The 25,132-nt window shown below is 41.6% G+C and overlaps 1 protein-coding gene across 1 annotated transcript in view; it reads right to left on the reverse strand.

The window, feature by feature from the left end:
• The window catches only part of FAM3C (FAM3 metabolism regulating signaling molecule C), a 251,437-nt gene that overhangs the window by 96,501 nt on the left and 129,804 nt on the right, over positions 1 to 25,132 (reverse strand). The window contains exon 5 of the mRNA XM_069229911.1: positions 12,103 to 12,226. Within this exon, the coding sequence (XP_069086012.1) occupies positions 12,103 to 12,226 (124 nt within the window). The remainder of the gene's footprint in view (positions 1 to 12,102; positions 12,227 to 25,132) is intronic.

Here is a 25,132-nt window from a genome sequence, read left to right on the forward strand (position 1 = left end):
TGGTATAAGGAGGTTGTAGAGAGAATCTGTAATTGGCTGACGCTCCTGGCCGATATTATGGTCACTGCAAAGGCCATTTTCATAGTCATCAAGCGAACGGGTAGTTGTTCGATGGGCTTAAATGGAGCGCACATGAGGAAGGAAAGGACCAGGATAACATCCCACTGAGGCAAAATGTATGGCCTGCGGGGAGAGGAAACGTGCTGCAGTCCTTTCAGGAGCCAAGTCACAGGTGACTTGAACAAAAAGTTGGTCCGGCTACTGCAAGAAAGCTAAAATGGCAGACAGAAAACCTTTACCCGTGCCCAGAGCCCTGCAGGGCCAACGAAAGACCATAATGGCAGAATCTGGGATAAGAGTGCAGAAGGAGGGAGGGGGTGGGGGTGTCAATGTTTTTGGATGCACACATGGCCACAAACTTGTACCAGTGGTTGATGTATACATCTTGATGGACGGACACCTAAGTGCCAGAATAACGTAAAAGGATTCGGGAGGAAGGTCAAAAGCTGTCAACTGTAGCTGCTCCATCTCCATGTATGAAGGCGGAGGGTGCACAGGTTCAAGTGCCTTCTCATGCTGCTGTGACAGAAAATGCTCCACACCGGGCAGCTTGATCACAGGAGCCACAAGGTTGGCTTGGGCCTAGGCATTCCTGAACTTCTTGAGAACTGCAGGCAGGAGCAGTATTAGAGGAAAGGTGTACAGGAGGCTGGAGTTCCACTAGAAACAAAAAGCATCTCAAAGAAAAAACTACCTTGGAAATTCCAGCACGCACAACTGCTGACACAGTGAGTTCTCAGCAGTGGCAAACAGAGCTTTCTAAGGCTCTCTCCACACTTGAAACAGACCCTGAACAACGTGGAGACACCAATTGTGTTCCACTAGGCATTAATGGCAAAGTTCATATGTCCTGGCATTTAGGGAGCCCGCCATGTGTTGATCCACCAGGGATATGTCCTGATGTTCCAGGCATGTATATAGGCACAGGGCCTCTTGACAAAGGGTCCATGACTCCACCCACCCTGTTTTTTGCAATACCACATGGTGGGGGAGGTGTCCGTGAACAAGTGCACTAGCCTTTCTTTGATCAAAAGAAGAAAGGCTTCCAATGCCAACCACACTGCCTGGAGCTCCAGGAGGTTAATGTGAAGCACAGTCTTGGACGGAGACTAGAGTCCTCTCTGAGCTTCACCTCTCCCAGACTGCTGCCTCAGCCCAGAAGTAGTACATCTGTCACTGTTGCCAGCTCATATACCAATATGGATGCAGGAGGCGATGAGGCCCCAGAGCCTCAGAGTCCACCCTACCAAAATCCAGGGTAGAGACTGAAACATCAGAAACACACCCCTGAATATCCAGAACTCACTGCTCAGGAGGAGAGGCCCTAAACTGCATGTTAATGGTGAACCCCCAGCGTCACGATGTAGTCTGGGGTGGGAGACGACTGCCTGGAGCTATCCTGCCTTCAACAGTCAATTGCAGAGGTTGGGAAGACTGGAACCCCTGACCTCCACAGATATGGGCCAACTACTGCAATCACTTCTGTGAACACCTGAGGGGAAATGGCAAGGCCAAAAGGGAGCAATGCGAGCTGGAATTGCTCTTGACTTACCATGAACTGCAGGTAGTGCCTGTGGGCCAGCAGGACGGGGATGCAGAAACATGTATCATGCAAGGCCAGTGCCACCATCCAGTCTCCAATCTCCAGGATCTCAGCTGCCCTCCGCATCACCACCACAAAAGGAGCTCCCCCCTTTGTGGCAACAGTAGTGGGAGAGGCCAGAAAAGTGTCTGATGAGTGGTCCAAACCACTGGCATACTCTAGTTTCTCATACCAGATGCCCTCTCTATCATCCAGAAGGTGATGGTAACCATAAAGGTCCTCTGACCCTCCCAATCACCAGCCTCTCCAGGCCTGTCAAAGAAAAAGGCACTGGCTTTGATTCAGTAGGCATGGTACCGGGTCAGCAATGTAGCCTGGTATAACAGTGAGGCCTGCACAGTGGCATCGGCAGGGGACGAGCACCGGGGAAGATTACAGTATTGCACGCACCGTCGCACCTGATTGAAAGGCCTCGCCCGGTGCTGAGGGTGAATCCGCCAGATAAGCACCAGTAGAGGGGTCCCTCTCAAACCCATGGGGCCTGAAGGTGCTCAGGGTGGGTGGGTTGAGTCAGGCCACACAAATATGAGGTGCATAGCATTACAAAACTCTGAGGCGTGGAGCCGATCAACCAACAACTTGAACTGGAGTGGAGAAGTCAAAAGGGCACTTCGACTTCTAAGACTTCTTCTTGTGACCTTCTACGTGACCAGGATTGAGAGTGTTGCGGGGTCATCTAATTTGGAGGTGGAGGGACCGTTCCATCAGCACCTTGGGGTTCACAACATGGCAATCCTTGCAGGTCTTATAAATTGTGTCCCGCATTAAACACCAGAGGCAAACCAGATGCAGGTCTATCAGACATCTGCCGGTGATCATCACCACCGGTGACAATCACCACACGGTCTGACGCTTGTGGGCTTCTTGTGAGGCATCTGTAGCACACTAGGAGATGAAATGGCAAAAGAGCCCTCAACAAAAGTTTGAGAAAAAAGTCAGTAAAAAAAAAAGACTGAGTGTAGCTCTCTCCAGATGTGACCGGACTAGCGTGGAAAGAAGATAACTTATGTCAGTATGCTGGGGTTGCGTCTGTATAGGCACCGCATGTGTCACATCCGACTACGCAAAGCTAAACAACGCCACCTACCTGAGCGAAAGGATGCTGCTCAAAAATTTCCAGATCCAGTCCAACACCTGGGGAATATTCTTAGTTAAGGAATTTGCATCTAGAAGTTTATCAGATAGAGGAGCTACCCACAGTTTACAGATCTGGAGTGAACAAAGTTACTTCCACAGTTTACAGTGTAGTACTGGGGTACTGAGACAATGAAGAAAAACAGTTTGGTGTCTCCTGTTTTTCCCAGCTATGTCAAACTAACATTCAGAATTCCTTACGTTTCCCCTGGACATACCTCACCGACATTTGCATTGTGGAACAGAAGTATATTATAAACCTGCCTGTAGCTATTTGATACCTTGACAATAGTTGACCAAAGACATCTCAGCAGTATAAACAAGACTCTGAACTAACCAATGTGAAGAGATTTTGATATATTTACAGCAGGTATTAGATTTTCATCTATAAAATGAAAAAAGTGGGCATGAGAACTAGCAGCAGTTAAAACGTTAATGGAGCGTATCTTTGAATCCCCTTAAATATCATGACTTGATAAAGCACTTAAACAAAATGCAAATGTTAAGAACTATCCTTTAGGTCACAAAGGTCAATGCAAATATCAATTAGCACACTACTCTTACAGGCACCACTGATCTCATATTTTATTTCTATGGTAAACACTTTTATTCATATTATGTTAGTTGTAAGTCTACAATGTTTAATAAGCTTGGCACTGAGACACTCGACGTTTATCTGAGACTGCACTTTCTTGCACTCATATGTTGAGCACACATCTAATTTAAAAAGTCATACTTCAGAGGATTATCAATAGTACAAATTAAGGCGAGTGTGTATGTTTTTCCTAGGTTGGGGTACATCAAAACATTTTCAATATTAAGACACAAAGGAGGACACACGGAAGGACTGTTTATATGTGCCTAGGTATGGTACTGTCCCTAAACATCCAACTGTTCTACTTTGCGTAATCAGTCGTATCAAAGAGAAGGGAAGCATCTAAAAGTAACAGACATCCCTTGGTTAGCCGAAATAGTAACCACATCCTAGAAAGATCCTGTGATGACTGCAAAAAGCCACTGGGTCGGAGGCTGAACTTAAGAAGTGGGCAAGATACAATGGCTGTGGACAGAGTTTCCATAGGAGGAGTGTGGATGTGCGGATGCAAAGGAGGTGCAATGAGGGAACTAGCTTAGCAGATCTGGACATTCGTAACACCTGTTACACTCACACTCCATGCGCTCTTCAAAGCATACATTTTTCAGCACAGCAGGGATGTGTGAAACAAAGAAGTCCCAGTCAGATGCTAACAGGCTGCATAACAGAGTGGTGTGTTTTCTGGATCCCTGCTAGACTCCCCCCAATTCGAGGAGCTGTGTGTGCGCTCCAAGGGGCACCCACCAAGGACAGAAGAAAAAAGAAAAAACATAGTTGCGGCCTTGCACTTTATTATTGAAGTGGCAAGGCCGCTCATAAAATATTCACTGCTTCCTACCAGGAGCGCTACATGGGCTTTATCTTTAAAATTATCCTAGATGTGGTGCTCCAAAGATGGACAGGGGCACCACCAACGATATACAAAAGTGCTGTGGGATGCTGCAAGTGACACAGGAGTCTACCAAAATATATAAAAAGAATTATAAGTCTCCAGGGTCAGTGAATGCATGACCCCAGGAGTGCTTACCAGTATTTTTTAAAGCACTCTGTGCTGGAGCGGTATACTCTTCAGCTGAAGCTGCCAGGACAATTTGAGGTTCGTGTTATAGCTGCATTTTGTGGCCTGAACAGTGTTAAAGAAAGACTCAAACACACATTTATGATTTTAAATATTTTATGTCAATTATTAAGCCTTGCCGCGCATATTTATAAGAAATACTTTGGAATATGGTTATTGATAAATTACTGTGATTACGTTTGGCAAAGCCAACAGGTCTGCGTTATCTAAGTTGATGTGCTGACCCTTTGCTAAGGGCATTAAGCTATGCGTCTATATTTAGGTGTTCTGATGCTTTGACAAAGCCAGTAGGTCTGCCTTACTTAAATGACATCTTTTTATATTGTTACTTAACGATAAAAAAAAAAAAAATCACTGAAAAACCAAACGTTAAAGTAATGTTAGGGTTAGGTGAAAATGTCAGCTAAAATAGGTTTTAAACTAAAAAACATAATGACACTGAAATTTACCAGCTATAGGATTAAATTAACCAACTCGCACCCTCACCATGCACCGCTTATGACTTCACATAGTACATCACTCATGACGTAGAGACATGTTACATGACATTATTGATAACATCTGAAATGACATAATTGATGACAAAGCTGGGCATCAACCCACCCCTCAGCCCCCCATGTACAGAGCTAGTTGATTGGCCATTAGAAAACATCGTCATACCAACTTATTTTTGAAAGTAGGGCAATTACAGGTTTAAACACAATTTGGGCTACTAATGTAGCACAATACTACCAATATCCAAAATGAGGTAAGAAAGTATACTAAACTACAACACTGACATTTATTTAATAGAAGAAAGACAGACACACACATCTGTGGTCACACGACAATGAAAAAGATTAGAAAACTAGATAAATAAAATTAAGAAGTATTATCATCACGTCGAAGAGTTATGAAAAGCCTACCTAAATTAAATACCATGCACATTCTGATGTCACAAACAAAGACATTTTGAAAACAAATATATTGGACACATACTACCCAAAGAGAAGTCCATTTTTAGAGAAACGATGCCTCTATCAGTTGCTCACTTCTACAGATATAGAAACAATGTGACAGACGATACAAACACTGGTAAATTTAAAGTAGAAGGTATCAGTGGTCGTTTAATATGTCACAGTAAACGTACTCTTATCAGTGTAAACTAAGCTGTGATACAGGAGAAAATACTTCTTTAACTAAATTAAATTAATGTTTATAAAAAAGACATTGCTTTGCCTGAATTTCAGACATACTTATACATGTTCAACCATGAATTAAAAAAAGACAATATTAATGCAGAAATTCAAGAAATTAATCCATCTATTAATAATACTTCTACTTCCAGGACTACTGACCCCAGTTGGACAACCAATTATTGAAGCTGTGGTTGCTGTAGACAAGGTTATAAACGCAATGGACCAAGTTAAATAGGACATATATAATTTAGATAACGGAGTATGTCAATTAAATGGGTAACCGCTAGAAAGTTAAATACAAAAAAAGAATTAGTAGATCATGGACTTCAACATGAAAATGGAATATGTGAATGTACGAGTGTAAGTTGACAAGTAAGCAAGGTGAAAAGCTTTGTTATTAAAGTAATTACTACTTATGTGCATAAAATACTAGCTCTAATTTATCTTCTGTAGTTACTGCTCTTACTGGCATACCAGCACATACTAGCAAAGGGATTACCTTACATCTTCTACTCTGAATTCCTGTGGAGCATGATAAACTATAACACATTTTTGAGGTTCTCTTAAGCAGTCAACCAGACTTTCCCACTCTAGTACAACAAGAGGAACTCACCCACGATTTGATCCATGCAACAACACCCCACTCTCAAAGCCTGCCCATTTGATTAGCTCTCTGCGTCAAACTTCCACTCTATGTCCCCGGTGGTTTTACATTTCAGTGTGATCTCTCGCTTCACGAGGACCATGGCCAGGTCAAAAAACCTATTTTTAACCTTCTATTTGGCTGGACATGGGGACCAGCCCAGAACGCACTGTCGTGAGGAGCAAGGGACATCATGCTACGAATTTAAATATGGATACATGCCAAGAACTAGAAAACATAAATGTTCATGATGACTACTACCATAGGATCATCCTGAACTGTAAATGTTCTAAATGATGACATACTAATCTTGTCATTTAGAAAAAGGAAACAATAATGGACTGTTATATTTATTAAATACAATCGGATATCACTGTAGTATTCTATTATTAACTTACCATCTACAATGAAGCTTATTTATCTCTATAGTAATTACAATTTATTATTTTTGTTACATGAAAAAATATGGTTAATACTGGTAGGAGCTTTCTATATTTTAAAACCTTGTTAGTTCTGAAAAATAACCTTTTTTTCTTCATTTTAAAGATTTTTTTGTGGAAGTTTTTATTGATTTTTTTCTGGAAGTTTGTATATTTTGTTTTAGAGGGTCAACCCAAAAAAACAAAAAATAAAAAATAAAAAAAAATTGTCTTAACAGGAAATACCCCCCAAAAAAAAAACCGAAGGGCCTGATTACCACTTTGGTGGCCTGTGGACCGCCATCGTGGCGGCCCGTCTGAGACCCAGATTACAAGCAACGTGGTTGGACCACCATAAAACTGCCGACATCACCAGCATCTGGGCTGCTGCGGCAGTGGAGACAGCGGTGGTCAATGTGGGTATCACAACCTGGCTGACCACCAAGCTTTTCATGGGACCCCACCACAAACAGGTCGGTGGACAGACAGGTAGAGGGGCCTGATACAGGGCCCCAGCGAGAATAAGGCCATGTAGGATGAGGTAGTGGCCCATGTGAGGACCCCACATGCCTGTGAAGTCTGTAGGAGCACTGTCTGCCAAGCACGACTTGGTGCATGCAAACAGTGTGCCAGACATTCTGGGGGGCAGAGTACTGTGGCCGGCACTGGTTGCAGCATCGCTCCCATACCCGAGAAGTTCCGGCGCCGTGCCTGCCCGGCAGACGCACTGCCAGCCCTGTGGGGGAACACATAATGTTGCGGTCGAGAGGCCGTCGGCCTGGCACCCTTCAGCAGACAGTCGTCTTGGCGATCTGGTGGGCCCACTGCCAAAGTCGTAATCGAGTCCTAAGTGCCGTGGAGGATACTGGTGAGCCATGACAAGCTTAGGATGAATGGTCATCTCTCTCTCACGCAACAATGATAGCATGGCAGAGGCGACAGTATGTGGTTATACTGCCATACTGCTCTACTAGTGCTCATTTCTGCCTCAAAAGATGTATTAGCACTCCACTTCCAAGTGTACGCACTGGTGGAGGGATAGATGCACCAGGTATTGGGGGAAGTGGTGATAAAGAAGAAGACGTAGAAGGTGTTGCAGTAACTGAAAAATGTGGCTGCTGCTGAACTTCCTGCTTCTGCGTCTTTCTCCTTCTGATGCCTTGTTTCCGCACACGCAAACCTGGTGGGGTGAATTCTCTTCAGGTGCTTTCTGTGGCACCAAAGGAGGACTGCTTAATGTTCCCAACAGGAAATAACTGCTACACAGGTTGCATGTAACAAGTTTGGCATTCATTTTTCTCTCTTCAGGTGGGACTGAAAGAAAATATGATAGCATGGATTCCTTTAATGTCTTCCTCCAAGCCATCTCTTCCTCCTCCTCTTGCAACAGCACAGGCTCATCTTCATCAGCTTTTGCAGTTGTCCAAAACGGTTTGGGAACAAACGGTTTTTCCTCTTGCAAAGATCACAACCTTCACCTTTGAAGATATGAAGTGGAATGGGGATAATGGATAAACACTTCCTGTTTCCTACATTTGACAAAGTGCTAAGCCAATGAAATGGTGTTTTACAAAAGCAAACGTACTGAGGGATTGTCTGTTTCAATCACAACCTACAGTCACAATACTAACACATATACCATTAAAAAAAAAAAAAAAGCCATGAAACCCTGAATCCATAATGTAAATAAAAAATATTTCGTAGGTGCAAATATCATTTAAAAATTTTACTGAGGTACCGCAGTGTTATTGAGGAGCCACTATTGAAAGCAAACCGATCATGCAGATGACAATGGCATTCATAATAAACATTATCCTACTGCGAAAGTACTGCAGTACCAAACCACATGTTTTTAAACAATTACTGGCATAATAAACAACATTATATGATGAGAAATGTTTTGCTAAACAACATACAAATTCACTTGAAACACAGTTGCAGCTATCAATAGTTTACACAAGAGGAGACACATATTGGGAAATAAGCGGTGTAAGATCACTATATTCAACACTATATCCTCCAGTACTCTTACACAGATAGAAAATGGGCTGTTAACAAATGGTACTACAGCTCCTAAAACCCCAAAGTGTGGGAATTTGTTTTCTTCATGAAACTCACCTTAATGCATTGGGACATACAGAAGATGGCAAAAAACAAATAGAGGCACAAACTATATTATTCCTCATCTTCCATATACTCTAGAGGGGTGTTGATATAATACACAATATAATCCATTTACAAAGTCAGTGATCCAAGACTCAGATGGCACATATGGACTAACTTGTCCGGAACAGTCTCCTGAAGGTATAAGCCACTATATGTGGCCGACGTATTTCCTACCCAGGTTGTTACAATTGACTGCCCCATAGCTTGACCATATTATGATTTGTGAATCGAGATTTTAACATGTTAGACAAGGCACTTAGATATCCACTTTGTTCTAATCCCTCTTCGGTACCAGCCAAACAACTACAAGATACCAAGGTGGCAGTTAGGACTCCTAGATGTATGTATAATAAACAATCCCCAGGGCCTGATTTATTCATACTATTCCCCTTTTCTATTATTCCTCTTACGCATGACCCCTATGGCAGAATCAACTACATATTTGCGAGAAGCCAGATTTCAGACAGGTGCATAGATGCATGCCATTTTAGAAGTGGCATATCTGCTCGTTCTCCTTTCTGATTACTGTATAGCTGGCAAAGATGTGGTCACGGACCCCTCTGTGGAAACTTTGAGCGTAAGCTTTCCTAGATGCAGTTTTGCATTGTGAGACCAAAGACCAGCTAGTAAACTGCTTTACAGAGGAAGCAATCAAAGTGTGGTGTGGTGCACAAGTAAAAATAAGCTGAATTATCACTAAATAAACCTAAGCATGGGGAACTGTGGGGAAAGTCTCCTAGGTCTTGTTCAGGCTGAAAATTCATTAAGAATGTTCCTGGAAGTTCAAGGTCTAGTTATTTAGAAGAAAATACCAAGACAACTATCTTGAATATAAACATCAACACCAGTATGTAAGAAACCATAGGCAATCAAGAGTTTTATGGACTACCAGTGGAAGCTACACTTGTCTCGAGATCCTACCTATGCTGAGCTACTGTAAGCCTTTTAATATGAGGCACCTCTGAAAAAATTGACTCAGGAGCAAGGGATGACACTAGATGGCAGCTTAACGAAGAAAAATTGCTGACCTTGCTGGATAGTATGAAGAGAAAACTCCAGGGAGCTGAGGGACTGCTAGGTTAGCTATGCCCTGAATCATCTGGCCACCTCAGTGATAAATGATCGAAAAGCTGGTTGCCAGAGTCAATGAATGATGTGCTAATTATATTGGTATGCAATACAGTTGACGACACAGACAATTATCCCCTCCTATCACTCTTTGTCAATGATAACTGTAAACACGAACATTTTGAGTAGCAGAATATCAAAAAGATGTAACTGCCATCCCATGGCAATTTGGATTTATTCTGGGTCAGGAAACGATACACAGTGTTTCGCAAATGGCCCATGTCTAATACTACTTAAAATAGTTAGGCTTATGCAACAGTCTAGCTTGACACAGAAAACTTTCTATATGGCAGGTTGGGAGTTAATCAGATTTCAAACTTATGAAAAATATAACTCTGGTTGCAAAATATTGGAGTGGATTGAGCTATAATACCGCAGGCAACATGCATATGACAAAACAAGGATTATGATATCTGAAAGCTGGACACTGAGGCATTAACCCTATCAGGGCTGCCCACTATGACTGATTTTGTATGCTTTTGATACTGAACCTCAGAACAGTGCCCTGAAATCCCGTGTGATATGATAGAGGATATAGACAGCTGAAACAAGGTGTATTGTGTCGTCATATACTGACAAAACATTAGTATATCTTAAGGAACCACAACTTTTCAGGGTATTTTTGCTCGATATCCCAGAAGGTTTTTCCAAGAATAAGACAGTTTATTACACTCATTGATGCAGGAAGGTTTGCCCCTTAGGGTTAAGCATCTACATTTAAACTTCCCTATCAGATGGTTGGGTTTGCAGTGCAAGCTTTAGAGTGTTATTGCCTTGCATCCACGCTGCAACACCTCCCTGAATGGTTGAATGACACACCAAAACAGAGAACAGATCTTGCCAATATGATGCTCTGATTCCAATTTTTGACTTAACTTCACAAGTCAGGAAATGTTGCAGTTTGTGGTTGTGATGTGCCCACATATATGATAGGGCTCCGAAATACATCTTGAAAAAGGCAACTTTATTGCAATAAGCATTATTATGGGTCCTGAAAGAAATTTGCATAGTATGCCCTGACCCTCGTCCAGCTGGATGAGTGGACCACAGATATGCCCCAAAGGATGACCTATACGATGAAGGCAAACAACAAACATTTGATTCAGCAACAGTTGAACGTGGTCAACCTTGGGTGCTTCCTGTTATATGCCAGATTCTCTAGGACTCTCAGCGACACACACCAGTGGATTCCCGGCAGAACCCCAAAACATGAAATACTAAAAGTGAATGTTTCATTGGACCAGGGTGACTCATCCCTGACTTTATCCATACAGCCTTGTTAAGAGAGACAAGTGCTCTGGCAAATAGACAGAAATTGGAAGGGGCTGTGAAACGCAGTTCAAGATTCAGAATGGGACAAAATACCAACATAGAGTACCAGAGATGCAACTAACCCTGGATTCTGCCTCAAACATTCTAGCTACATAAATAGAACATATCTCTCTCCCAAAATACCCCACAAGATCAACCCCAGACATATAGTGAGTTTTCTCGGATTAAGGGAGGGAAAGGCAGGCTTTCTTCACATGATCTAGACATGCACAGTAGCCCAGACATTCTGGCAAAAAGTGGTCTTTCAGCTGCAGCGGGTACTGAGATCAAAATGGATATAAGACAACGCATTAAAAATGCTACACCCAGATACTAAAGGGTATACTAAAAAAGGAGGAGACTGAAATAGAGCAAGATAAATGTGGGCTTTGTTCTTGCAAAAAGATGCATCACAATACAGTGGCTACAAGAGTAGTACCCACATTTGAACTGTGGGGTAAAACATAAATTAATGGTAGCCTGCAGAGGTGGCCTAATTTCCACAGTTAGAATCGACTATAAACTAACTGAAGATCTTGATGACTAGAGAGTGCGAGATACTAAAAGATCCATCTGAAAAAAATGATCAGTGTCTTCTCATTCAGTAGGGAAACATGTCCTGTTTGCAAATGTGTTATGCATGACATTGTACCTATAAATCTCCATGGCTGACATATTCTTCACTCTTCTAGAATGATTGTGAAACCTGCAACCTAACAACACTTTGTATTCTACATACTTTCTTCTTTTATCAACACAATAACATACATTTTTGCAAAATACTTACACCACATCTTCAACGCAAATTTTGGGTCCAACAACATTAGCTGCTCCACTTGCCATTTTAAAGGCAAAATGTTTCTCTGGACAAATTTTCGAAATCCCACACTTGTATCTTGGAGGTTTGGTAACTTAAAGAAAAATTAAATGCTAGGCATAAAAGACTGATTTAAACATTGCCGAAATACACATTCATTTCGTCTCTCAAAAGAAAAGTACATCTCTCCATTTAGTAACTCCACTTTTCACAGGTTCAACATTGTTAATTGAGAAAGTGCTAATTTCAGAAACTCATTTCAGAAATAATAAAATATAGCATGTTTAAATAGAGGAACCGAAATATAGTATTGTTCACTAAATACTCTGATGTAATCCCACTAGACAGCTTGTAATATCTTATGCGTCACTGTACATATCTACATATTTGTAAAATGTGGTCTTGCTTTTTTTGCGACTACACCGTAATCTAACAGCTGTATTCACAGCCCTGCTAAGCCTGCTTTATGAACCTCGTCTGCTGCCTTGATTTTAGAGCCATAAATGGCCTTCAGAACTTGAAAGCTAATAAAAAACCCATGTCTCCCGAGACCTGCATAATTTTACAATTTTTTTTAAATGTATTTCTAAACACAAATCTAGCCGTGGGGCAGCAGAGCGGTGTACAGGTATTATCAGAGAACAAGAACTGAACACTAACCAGATGGATTTGGGAACAGATCATGTACCAGAAGGGACGTAACGAGAATACTCAGAGATCGGGGCTTAGCATCATCCAGAATGGCAATTTGTTTGTCTAGCTCCTTGGCTGTCTAACATGTCAAGCCCAGGTGGTTGGGCCGTTTTCACCCTGGGCAGCTTCGTGCTTCTGGGCAAGTCCCTAAGAATATCACTCGACATAGGTTTAAGACTTCATGAGCCTATGACAACTGCATGGAGAATGTGTAGTGTATCCATCTTGCAGAAGGGAAAGTAGCTTCCAGATGCATGTGATACGTGACACTCAGGCCTGTGAATTGTCCGTGTCTCACAAAGTTCTGGCATGCCGTAGGTTATAAACTTCCCAAATCGTACCAATGGATTTTTCTCCAAGAGATTCACTTTCAATTGGGTAAAATAATGATAATTAAACAAATATGACTATTCAAAGGTGGGGCTGAAATCCTAGTTAAGAGAATCAAGTCCACGTTTTGCTACTACCCAGCTATTTCTCTGCATTTGTTCATTGAATGTAACGTTGCAGTAGTCCTTCGCCTACCATAAACAATTTTCTTTTACATTCCAAAATCCCACAAGACTAATTCAAACCTTGAAACTACTATCCATTCTTCTCTTTCTCTGAGACACTAGCCAAACACATTTCTGCTTCTCCCAGATTTTCCCCATTATAAATCATTCCTCAGATTAAGGGTGTCTCTCTTTTAACCCTGCCCTTTTCATGCCAGAGATTTCGGATATGCTGTTTTATGTCTAATCAATATATCAAGACAATTGGTTTATTCGTTTTTTTTTTTAGTTAGAGCAACACAGCAGTTAAACAAAAAAGTTGTACAAAATATTAAATTCCCTTGCCACAAAGCAATGCACATTACAATAGATTAAAGAAAAAATTTAAATAGACAACTCAAACAAGAAACACATGCAAAATTAGAGTCAAAGATATCCTACAATGAGACAGCGAGTCAAAGAACTCGTGTAATCAAAAACAGGAGTGAACTTCTAAATAAAAGGTTGCAGCTAAAAAAAAAAAAAAAAAAAAAAAAAAAAAAACTGTAAATGTCAATGCCTCATAATAAATTAAAAATATTCAATGATAACAAAAGCTATTCCAAGAAATAATGCAGTCCATATTATAAATCATAAGTCAATGTTTCAGCCCTTATGGTAAAATTGACAAGGGCCGTCACCAGGACAGATTGTCAAAAAGGCCATTGAGAGGAAAGGAACCTAAAAAGACAAAAAAAAGAGATACCAAAAAAAAAAAAAAAAAAACAATAAAAGTGTGCTGGCAAGAGAAAAATGTGGAAACCCACAGAGAACAAAAAAAATGGCTCACCTAGAAAGTTCCACTAGAAACTGTAAAAGAGAAATGGCTGATCAGGACCTATAAAATTATAATCAAACCCATCAGAAGTCCCTAAAGCCAGGGTAACCAAGTAATGGATGAAAGATTCACAACAATACCTGCAACCAAGGCCAAGAGTTAAGAAGAGGACCAATCAGAATGAACAACCCCAATATAAAAATTAAAGGAGTATAATCAAAATTACAGAGGAAAACCACATGCTTTAAGGAGCAAGTCCAGCAAGCTGCAAGTACAGAAACAGTCGAGCGTGCGGAGAACATAATCAGGAAAAAGATTTACCACATCTGAGGACTCAAGGTGAGATGGGAATTACAGTCTACCCACCAAATTGTGCACACAGAACATAGAACATAAACAGTAAAAAGGACCAATAACATCTAATTGAAGGCAGAGCAAAGAAACAATTTTAAACATTAGTCTGCCTTAGCACATCTAAGCCAAGTGTGCCAAACACAATTAAAAAAGATATGTACATCTGAGATCTTAAGGGGAGATGGGAATTGTAGTCCATTCGCTGACGCATGCCTGTAAAACTTAGAATGTAGCAGGAAAAAGGATAATAAAGTCTGACTAAAGAGCAGGGCAGCAATAATATGTTGTAAACACCAGCCAGACTTGGCACGTCTACGTCAGATGACTAAACAAATTAGATTTGTTATCTATCCATTAATACATAGATGTAGTATGTGACAAGTAACCAGCAACATATGGACACAAAGAAACCAATATGGAGCACAGTAGAATCACATAAAGTATATTATAAACCACATGCCCTTCAATAAATTAAAGCTAAAACCGTGCACATAGAGAAGTGGCAGTCACAATTTTTTTTGCCAGTACACATGCCCATGTAGCATGCCGATCAAGTAGTGTCCATATTTTTAGTCCGTAGTGTTCTGCCCATCAAGGGCCAAATATGTCTAATCAAGCCAAAAACCTCTGAGATAGAATCAGCGGGTAATTTCCAAGGCGATCTACTTTCAGCTAGGTAAAATCGTACAAATTAGAAAAATGAATCTCTGATGGTGAGGCTTGAATCAGCTACTCTGATAATGGTTGTCTTCACAACGCAAACAATATTCCCTCAACAAAAAAAACAAAAAAAACAAAAAGAAACCCCACCCCCCAAAAAAAAAAGCTGTATTTCCGTGTATATTCATTCTATAAACAAAAAAAACTGCCATGCTTCTCATTCAGGGCAGATCAAACCTTAGAATGCAAGGATATGCGTTTATGCCCTACGCATTACCTCAGTAATGCAGAAGACGTGAACATCGTGATTGCATTTGATAGGCACAGCCATGTTTGTAATGTATGTCTGTCTGTCTGTTTGTATGTATGTATGTTTGGGGTATATAGTATATTCATTTAAAATCTCTTCAATGTTACGTAATTCTGATAAAGCCCCTCCTAGGCTGGCCACCCATGATCTGGTGTGATAGAGGCCCAGTCTAGTCTAGGGTGGCTGGCTTGTATATTTAAGTTTCACACAATGTCAGCGGGAATTGTTTGCTGAAATCATTTGTGTTAATAAGGCACGCATTAAACAACCAAGCATCAATATCAGGGCAGCCCAGTCAACATTTCTGCTAAACAAGTCCTGAAAGAAAGGGTTTATTTTTGGAAAACAAAAAAACAGTGTCCCTCCCCTTTCCCATACTGTGTTAGACAGTGTTTTGTCCTGTCTGTAAGCACCATGCCTTGCATGATTGGCAGCAAACAGGGAAAAGCGGGCCTACCCTCAATAGCCTGAGATTTGTTTATGCAATTTATCTGGCAAGAGGGTTGGTGAAGTGAAACTTCTGAAGTTTGTGTTGCAAACAACAACTTTTCTTCACTGCTAAATGAAATGGGTACAGTGAAATTTCCACATATTTTCAGGGGGTGTCCCCCTAACAAGCAATTATAAATAACCTCCTTGTATTATGTATGTATTGTTGATTGCCATCAGTTATCGATGCTTGATAGTGTACTGTATAAATACTGTTTACAATTTTCAGCAATTGATGGTTGTAGGCAATGAAACGGAGGTGATAGGATTCTGATCCTTCCTGAGCCTGTGCTCAAAGTGAAAGTGAAAAACTTGCATTTTAGAATGCCACTATATAATGCAGTGTGGTACTGTGATATGAGGGTTCCCAAAAACAATGATCAGGCCTTAGCGATTTGTGACCATGTTAAAAGGAAGATTAAAATATTTGCTTGCCCAGACACAAGGTATTTTAGGATGCCTTGTCTGGTTTGGTCACACTCCTGCTGGAGTATTCAATAATGCATGCTGGAGTTCCAGGACTCTGCTGATGATGGCTTAAAACAATTACTAATCCATCAAAACTTGCTTCTTGGATGGCGCAAAATAAGATATGATAATTAGCAGTTTTAGTCTTTGCAATGTGTGCCTTCATGGCCTCAAAAACGTAATAATTTTGGCACCACTCATTTGACTATAATTTCTTCATACGATCTCTCAATAGATCACTGATGGATGTAAAGTCTTAGATTTACCTGGCAAACTAATTTGCCATGATCGGGAATGAGCAAAGTGTAGAGCTATCTGAAACAGAAGGCAGCAAAAAAAAAAAAAAACACACCTTTACTGGACCGTGCCTCAGGTTTTTGTAGAAGAATACAGGTCTGTAAAATTTCAATTTCACATCTTTGAGTGTGAAAATGACCTTGGCTTTGACTAGTGTGTGGTTACGTTCTTGCTGAGGTCCACCCAACAATAACACATTATGTCTGTACTGCTGCAGATAAACCCTCTATCTAGAGATGTTTATATATGAACAGGCCCATCTAAGCTACAAAAGTGAATAAGTGCAAAGACTCTTCCTGTACCAACTGATGGTAGACATTGCGAGGGTCAAACTAGGAGAATAAGTGTACCCTATTGGTGCAACATGTACTGAATTATGGGATCTATGGGTTGTTCTCTCATTCTTGGAAGATTGTGATGGAAGGACATGTGTGAATTTAATATCGCACCTGTCTCAAGCACTAGCATTGCCAAGGAGACCCAGGACCCTTCTACAGGTTCAAAATGGTTCTAGTGTAGCAGGTAGTTGATTTCAGTTTCAAGGTGGTGAATATTGAAGGGAATTCTCACAAAGTTTTGGTTTTACAGAGTAGTCTATACACAGTTTTATTTGTTTGTGATCAACATTCTGAGTCGTTGTAACAATATTGGGAAGAATTTTCAGTCTAAAGTTCTGCAAATTGCCACAACCTTGCACTTATAGACAAAGTACTTCTGACAGGTGGCCGATTGCTAATCAGAAGCTCATCAAACACCCAAATATCAGCAACAGGCTCAATGACTGACAAGAAAGTCGTCACGGTGGCCTGATGAAGAGACTGCTGTAGTGTGAAGCTACCCCTTAGCTGTAAAGTGTGTTCCGAAAGCTGTGCGCACAAATCTTGAAGCTTCCTGGCGCAGCTGTGTATCCTTGGCAGTTTTGTCAATTCCATCATAATATTTATAGTGGCTCTTATGTGGACCAGCAACAGACTTCTGGTCATATATTTGAATATCCAACAGAAGTTTGGTTATGTAATTATCTTTGGTCAAACTACTGCTCTACCTGGTATCTGCAGCCATTTGTTTCAGAATCTCCCTTTCTGCATCCGCTCCACCAGCAACTCAGGTTACTAGATGTATCCACACTGTATTGCAAGTGCATCAAGGGTAACTCATCCACAAAAGGTAGCAGCACACAGACAATTGCCGGTTACTGACAAAAGTTCTTAAGTGGACTTATTCATGGGCTGGATAATGCTTCCTTGCGGGTGTACTTTATCCTCCTAGTAGCCACTGATATAGAACATCATGCAGCAACTGCCTAGCCATACCGTACAGATGTGTCTGCCCCCTCCCACTGCCTTCCAGATGGCAAGTTCTACAAAAATACAAATCAAAATGTGTTGACAAAAGTGGGTTAAGAGAGAAACATATGAATGATGACACTGAAGTTTCACAGACTGGCTTCAAAAACATCCTGACACACTCCTTTTTGGCCCGGAAGAAAGTTTGATGTACTCATCCAAATGAATTGCTTCCTAATCACATGTAATTTTTTTGTGCATATCACTGATACACTAGGGTTGTTTATGAAATGAAAGCTGAGACTACTCATTTTTCTCTGCTCAATATATTTCTGCTTCTTGCCACCTTAATCAAACATTTTGCGAGTCAATTGAAAAGCCTCTTGGCATTACTTGGCTCACTGCAATAGAGGCTCCTTTTCTTCAGGTTTGGTAGTGGGGCATAGACTGTGGAAAATCAGAGCCATATCGCACATTAGCTGGAGAAGCACAGGAAGGGGCGTAGGTCAAACAACATTGGGATGCTTGGACACAAGTGTTGCAATCCTGTCTGGATGACAGTATATGCCATGTGAGAAAATGTATCCACAAAATGAGAGGGGGTTTGCCAAAGTGCCACTTGTCTTTGTTTAATGTCAGGTTAGAATCACACAGAGCATGGAAGACTTTGCAGCATCCAAGGCAGAACATGATGAAACGCTTATCAAAGATTTAAAACAAGTAATCACTGAAATTTAGGAAATAGGGGCTGCCCTGTAATCTGTGGATTTCCTTTTGTAAACCTTCAGCTGCTGAAGAGACGCCAAGGGTGAGGAGCATCTGTTTAGCCCTTGGTGTATGGCAAATGTGGTCATGTATCTGTAGCTCTCATACATTTGCAATTGGTGGGGTCCTTTTATCAAATCTAAACCTTACATTGTTGAGCTGGTATATCATGCACTGATAATGATATGCAGGATGCCTTTCTCACTGAACTGCAGGATTATGGCAGCTCATGTAAACACAAATGAGTCTTTCCCACAGCACTGTGTTCAGCCACAGGGACAATGGGGGCCTCAGAGGGAATAGGACCATTTAGAGGTTCAATTATGTTCTGCTTCAGCAGACTGTCAAGTTAATTGCTGTATTTTTTTTAATGGTATTCCACAGAGTTCTGATCCACCAGCTAAACGGACTCATCACTGTGCAAACAAATTAGCCACACTTTAAGCTTAAGAACGTATTAACCGAGTGTAGGAAACACTGCTAAGATCTACGGAGACTATGGCAACAAGCTGAAAACTTGCAGAAAGACCACTTTGAATGCAGATTTAAAACGGAGAAGACTTCCCGTGCCAAAAGTTGTGAGAGTAGTGAGAAAGTTTTGCATGAAGCAGGCTTAGGTACCTTTTAGACGTCCATGAGCCAAAGGCATAAATACATACAACGGATGGTTACCTAGTACGGTTGCAAAAGCAGTGTCATGTCATGACTTTTATTGTAGCTCCTGTGTCTAACAAGAACAGAATATGCATCACTGGCTTAAGACTTTTAGACATCATCATTTGTCAAGACCCAGCCTCGAATAGAGAAATCTTGGGCTGACCTCCTTCACCTTCTCTCTTGCTGTGGATGACGAAGACAGTGGTTCACTCTCAAGGAACATTTGGATGTTGGGCGCCGGTGTAACTAGCACCCTCTTAGATTCTTCAGGCTCTGAAGGCCCTCAGGAAGCAAGTGGGAATGTGCTAGAGCTGGAGACTCGGTTTTGATCCTTGGCGTCTGCCCAACATTGAAATTCTGGGCAAATCACTTAATCTCCCTAAGTCCATAGACAGCCCCTTGAGACCCGCGCTATATAAAATCTACATTTCATTCATAGTGAAATGGATTGTACCAGCTTTTCCGACTGTCACACTCGAGAGCGGGGATAGGATCCTGTTTGTCACATGATGTGTTATAACAGGTCACTGATTTTTGACAAGCTGTTTATGCCGAATTATACCAAAAACCTAACCAATGGTGTTAGTGGGTAATGTCCAAAGAGATCTTCTTTCAATTGTTTAAAATAATAATTTAAAAAACAGTACCTGGACGAGGAGGGGGACTTTGACCCAGGTCAGAATTACAAGCCTATGTAAATTTTCCAATAACTCCTGCAGGTTTAGTAAGTAGCTACATTTTTTTTTTTTAGTTTTGCAGTATTCCTTATTCCAATACCATGACTAATTTGCTTTACACTTTATTAACTCGCAAATATTTCTCATTGCTTAGACCTACGACCATTTAATAAATCGCTGGCCCTTGCCTAGATCTCCTGTGGCTTGTTTTGCCTGCTTTCAGATGTGAAATTCTTGTTACCGTGAGTGAGTTAGAGAATATTTTGCTTTCCTTCTTCGCATGTTTTTGTTCGGCTTAAACTTGTAATTCATTCTCCAAGACTGACACCCTTGGGAAATCACTCTGCCATCAATAAGTGGCTTGACATCGTATTGGTATCTTGGTATGATAACCGTCCCCTGGGGCACTCATTAGCACATTCCAATGACCTAGGTTTTTGCAACACTATTCTAGGCAAAGCAAATTTGTTGAATGAAGGCCTTTGGTTGGAGGGAGAAGATTATATCTCCTTTCCCAGACTATGGTATTGAGAACCTGTGAAAAAGTATAGCCTTGCAAACTATCACAGATCTTAGAATATTATATATAAGCCAAAGCACCTAACCTAAAACTGCGAAATGGGGAGAGGTCCTCCCAGTCGTCTAGTGTTAAAGAGATGCAGAACATTCTGGACATCCTGAAGATGTCTGCCCAGTTTGAGTGGTTATATGACACAAGTAGGACTATGGGTTGGGGTTACCCAAGTACAGCTTGAACCCCTGGGTTGTCACGGTAAGAAGATTAATATTTTCCTTCCCTAACCTTGTTACAGTGGAAATCAAGGGTTTCAAGCAGAGCAACACTTGGTGTTGCAGCCCCTTTCACAGGGCCAAGCAGCACGCATGGGTTATTCTATCCAAGCGTGGGGGATTGAAGCCTTTTACTCGTGCTGTCCCGGGGCCCGACCTCCTATGGATCCTAAGCAACTGGCTTATGTCCCCCCTTCTGCACTTGACTCTCAGTGGCAGCTATGGTCGAACAGTCCCAGGCTCCCAGGTAGTGTGAATACAGGTCAGTGAACATGACTCATAAGTCAACAAGCGCACAATAGTGTAAATAAATCATTGTCTAGTCAAATACTTTTTATAATATAAAATAAGTGTTTGATTCCTAACTCTACACAGTCAAAGCAATGTAAAGACATATACACAATAACACATTTGCCACTAAGGTCGGGGCTCTAGAGTTCCGCTAACAAATACCTGTCCCACCCGCGCTTTGTGATGTGGTCGTGGCAGCGGACTAAGGCAAGGCTCCTTAATTTAATTTTGGCAGCCATTGGTACTTTAAAAAAATACATGTTATAGATAGCTATTGTAAATGTTTTTACTCTTCCTGTTCTTAACTTTGACAGTGTTGTTTTTACCTCTATTCTGTTTGGTGAGTGCTATTCTGCTTTTGTGACTGGGGAAGGGTAGTGACTCAGCTTTTGCAAGGCTTGATATAGGGTGCTTACACAAGTTTCTGGCCACTTCTTCCCTCGTCTGTATCATTCCTTATTGAAACTGTACTTTGGCTCCTTGCTCTGCTCTCTGATCCACCCCAGTTTTACTGTTTGTGCAGACAGCTATGAGCTTACAACCCTTCCTTCCTGGTTGCCATTTCATGACCACCATCTTTGGATAGGTGCAGTCTAGTGCTCCTTCAGCTTTTAAGAGTCAGTCGGGCTATTTAGGCACAATGAAACACAGACCTGCTGCTAGTCCACCAAAGGCAAGCCCGTCTGCACTTATCCACACCCGAACCCCTGCATCTTTAGACAGTGATACAATCATGAGTCACAGGACGTCTTACTCTGGGGATGAACTATGTCTAATTGGAGGAAGGCTCCTCTATGTGAAGGTTAAGACCTCCGCCTGTATTATCAATGAGAAGGTCCTATCAATGAAGAAGATCCTTCTTGCTGTCCAAGCTGTGGTTTCTCTTGCACCAGAGGGGAATGCACTGGGAATGAGTAGGAGGGGGCCTTGGGGGCGAATAAGTGTTCAGGAAGCTGGCTGGAACTGGTGAAGGCGATTTCACCCAACCTCACAGGGGCACACCCTACAACTACCAGAGTTTTATACTGCAATTCCAGATACATCACCAAACACGCAATGGAGCTATGAGATCTTCTTTCCTCCCTTAACCCAGACATCCGTTCCATTAAAGAAACTTGGCTCCATCCTCAGGCTTTACCAAGTATTCCCATTGCCTTTACTGACAAATATGAGGTGATTAGGCTGGATAGAGAACATAAATTGGGAGGTGGTGTTGTGATAATTTTCTCAGATACCCTAAAGGTCACTCATTTGCACACTTTTTGCAGACTGGGTTGAGACATGTATATTTGAGATGGAGTCTCCCATGGGAGAGGGGCTTTCATTTATTATCCACCATGCCCCAAGAGAGATTTCAGTCACAAGCTAGCTGAGTACCTTGCACCATATTTGCTGGCAATGGATAATTTCACAGTACTGAGTGACTTTAATTATCACAGGGAAAATGTATTGGACCCTGATGTCTGCCAGCTCCTTTCAGGCTTGGAAATGTTAGGGTTGCAACAGAGTTATTGGACTAACTCACAGGACACACCCTACATCATCTTTTTACTAACTCCAAGCTCCTAGAAATTGATAGCCCAATACATCTAGTTTGAACTGATCACTATGCTGTTAGTTTTGATCTTCGCAAGCCGATCATAGTCGGCAAGACTACAAAGGTTGGGAGAATGCGATTAGACCCAAGAGACCAATTAATCCCCAGAATTTTCATTCTGCTTTCTGTCCCCCAATTATACTAAATTCTGATAATGCTAAAAATGAAGTTTCTAGCTATCACAATTTCCGTATCAAAGCTTTAGATCAAGTGGCCGCTATTAAAGGTGCTAAGAACAAACCTTCCAAAGTGCACGCCCCATGGTATTCAGGAATTGATAAATGCCCCAGTAAGGAGATGGCACAGAACAAAAGCCTTCCCTGATAGAAGGGCCTTTAAACATGTTCTCTGTATATATCATAGGAAGACTAGGGACCCTTGTAAATCCCACATTATTAGAAGGATCGATCAGGCAGAAAACTCCACGAAAGAATTTTAAGTTATTTACAAATTCACCAAACCAGGAGCCTGTAAGCTAGCAGTACCGTCTTCAAGAGTTCTGCGATGCACTCACCAACCATTTTGAGGACAAGATCTCTAGGATCTATGAGAGCTTTCCTACAGCTATAGGTAGTTCCTCAAATGTGTGCAATCAGAAGCCTCTTCCTCGCTCAGACTCCGCTTAGTTGAATCACTGAGGCAATTGCCCAAGATCAGGTGCAGGATATGTTGAGGAAGGTTAAATCTAGTTCTCCTTGTGACCCTTGCTGTGCCTATATAGACTCTTCACTAGCTTCCCCGGACATTTCTTGTATCACAGACCTACTTAATCTATTGTTAGATATGGCAAAGTTGCCACAGGTATGGAAATCTGCTTACGTGATCCTTATTTAAAAAAAAAATCTAACACAAATCCATCTGACCGTGTGAATTATAGGCCTCTCTTTCATTTGCCGCCTCTTAGTAAAATTTTGAAAGGCCTTGTCAAACAACTCTCCAAATACTTGGAGGACAATGGTATACTGGAATCTCACAATCAGGTTTTAGGGCTTCTCATAGCACCAAGACCACCCTATTAGCAGTAATGAATTCCATTTGATTACAGCTGGACAAAGGCGTTCCTGCCATGCTAGTCTTACTTGATCTGTCAGCCGCCTTCAATACTGTCTACCATTCTATTCTTACCCAAAGACTGTATGAGATTGGCCTTCGAAGGAAGGACTTAGATTGGCTTAAAGACTTCCTGGCCAACAGAACCTAAGTTGTCAATCTCCACTCTTAATTCACGGTCGACTGCCATAGATAAACAGTGCAAACAGAGTCTTCCCTGAGTCCTACCCTTTCTAACATTTAGGTGATCCCGCCTGGTAAGATCATTCATGCATACTGCTTTGATATTACATTGTATGCCAATGACATCCAACTGATAATCTCTTTTGGGAAGGACTCAGAGTCACCTAAAGCTAAATCAAGACTGCATGTGTAAGGTAGCTGCCTGGATGACTCTTTAATGTCTTCGAATGAAAGGAGGAAAGACCAAAATTCTTTTGGCACAGCACAGAGGCTTTGGTAAGACGACCGGTGACCTGCAGAGTAAGGGACTGCTCTGAGCCCTAAAATAGTTGTAAAACAAAAAAAACCCTTGGCACCCTGGTGGATAATAATTTATCCATGAAAGATCAAGTCACCTCAATCTGCGACACATGCTTCCTCACATTACACACTACTCAAAAGGGTTTTCTCATGGCCCTCTAAAAGCTCTAGGAGAATTGTGGTCCAGACTCTTATCAGTAGCCGCCTAGATTATGGCAATGCTCTTCTTCTAGCAGCCAATGAGACACTTCTCTCCAAACTTTAGGTAGTTCAAAACACCGTGGCCTCCATGTCTGTAGATTTCTTGCTGGTACCCCTTCAACTCCTACTTTGAGATCCCTGCACTGGCTTCCAGTCTCTGTCTCATTCATAAATCTCTTATGGGGAATGGCCTGCCCTACCTCTGAGCCATGTTCTCTTGGTACCACCCGCTAGAAACCTGAGATCCAATGGCAAAGCCTTCTTAAGACCGCACCCTATATGAACCACATGGCACGGAGGTAGCTCCTTTTTCTATCTGGACCCCTACTAATGGAACAGCCTTCCACACATCTGGAGTTGCCTTTTTCTCTGCTTCTCTTTGCCTAGCGCTGGGATACTCCTTCGGGAGCGAGACGTTTTGCGCTTTACAAATAATGGTAATATAACATTATTCTCGACTCGCTGGTAGTCGCATAAAGGGAATGTTTACTAGTAGGCCTTTACTCAAGAAACCATTAAACGCTTGGTAAAATAGTCTAAAATGTGTGCTGGCATCGCAACACCCTAAGTAGAATCTCGAGGCCCGACTAGCCTGTAATCCGTTTTACCCACTCTAACAGCA

Source organism: Pleurodeles waltl, chromosome 4_1 (genome assembly GCF_031143425.1).
Source record: "Pleurodeles waltl isolate 20211129_DDA chromosome 4_1, aPleWal1.hap1.20221129, whole genome shotgun sequence".
Taxonomy (NCBI): Eukaryota; Metazoa; Chordata; class Amphibia; order Caudata; family Salamandridae; genus Pleurodeles; species Pleurodeles waltl.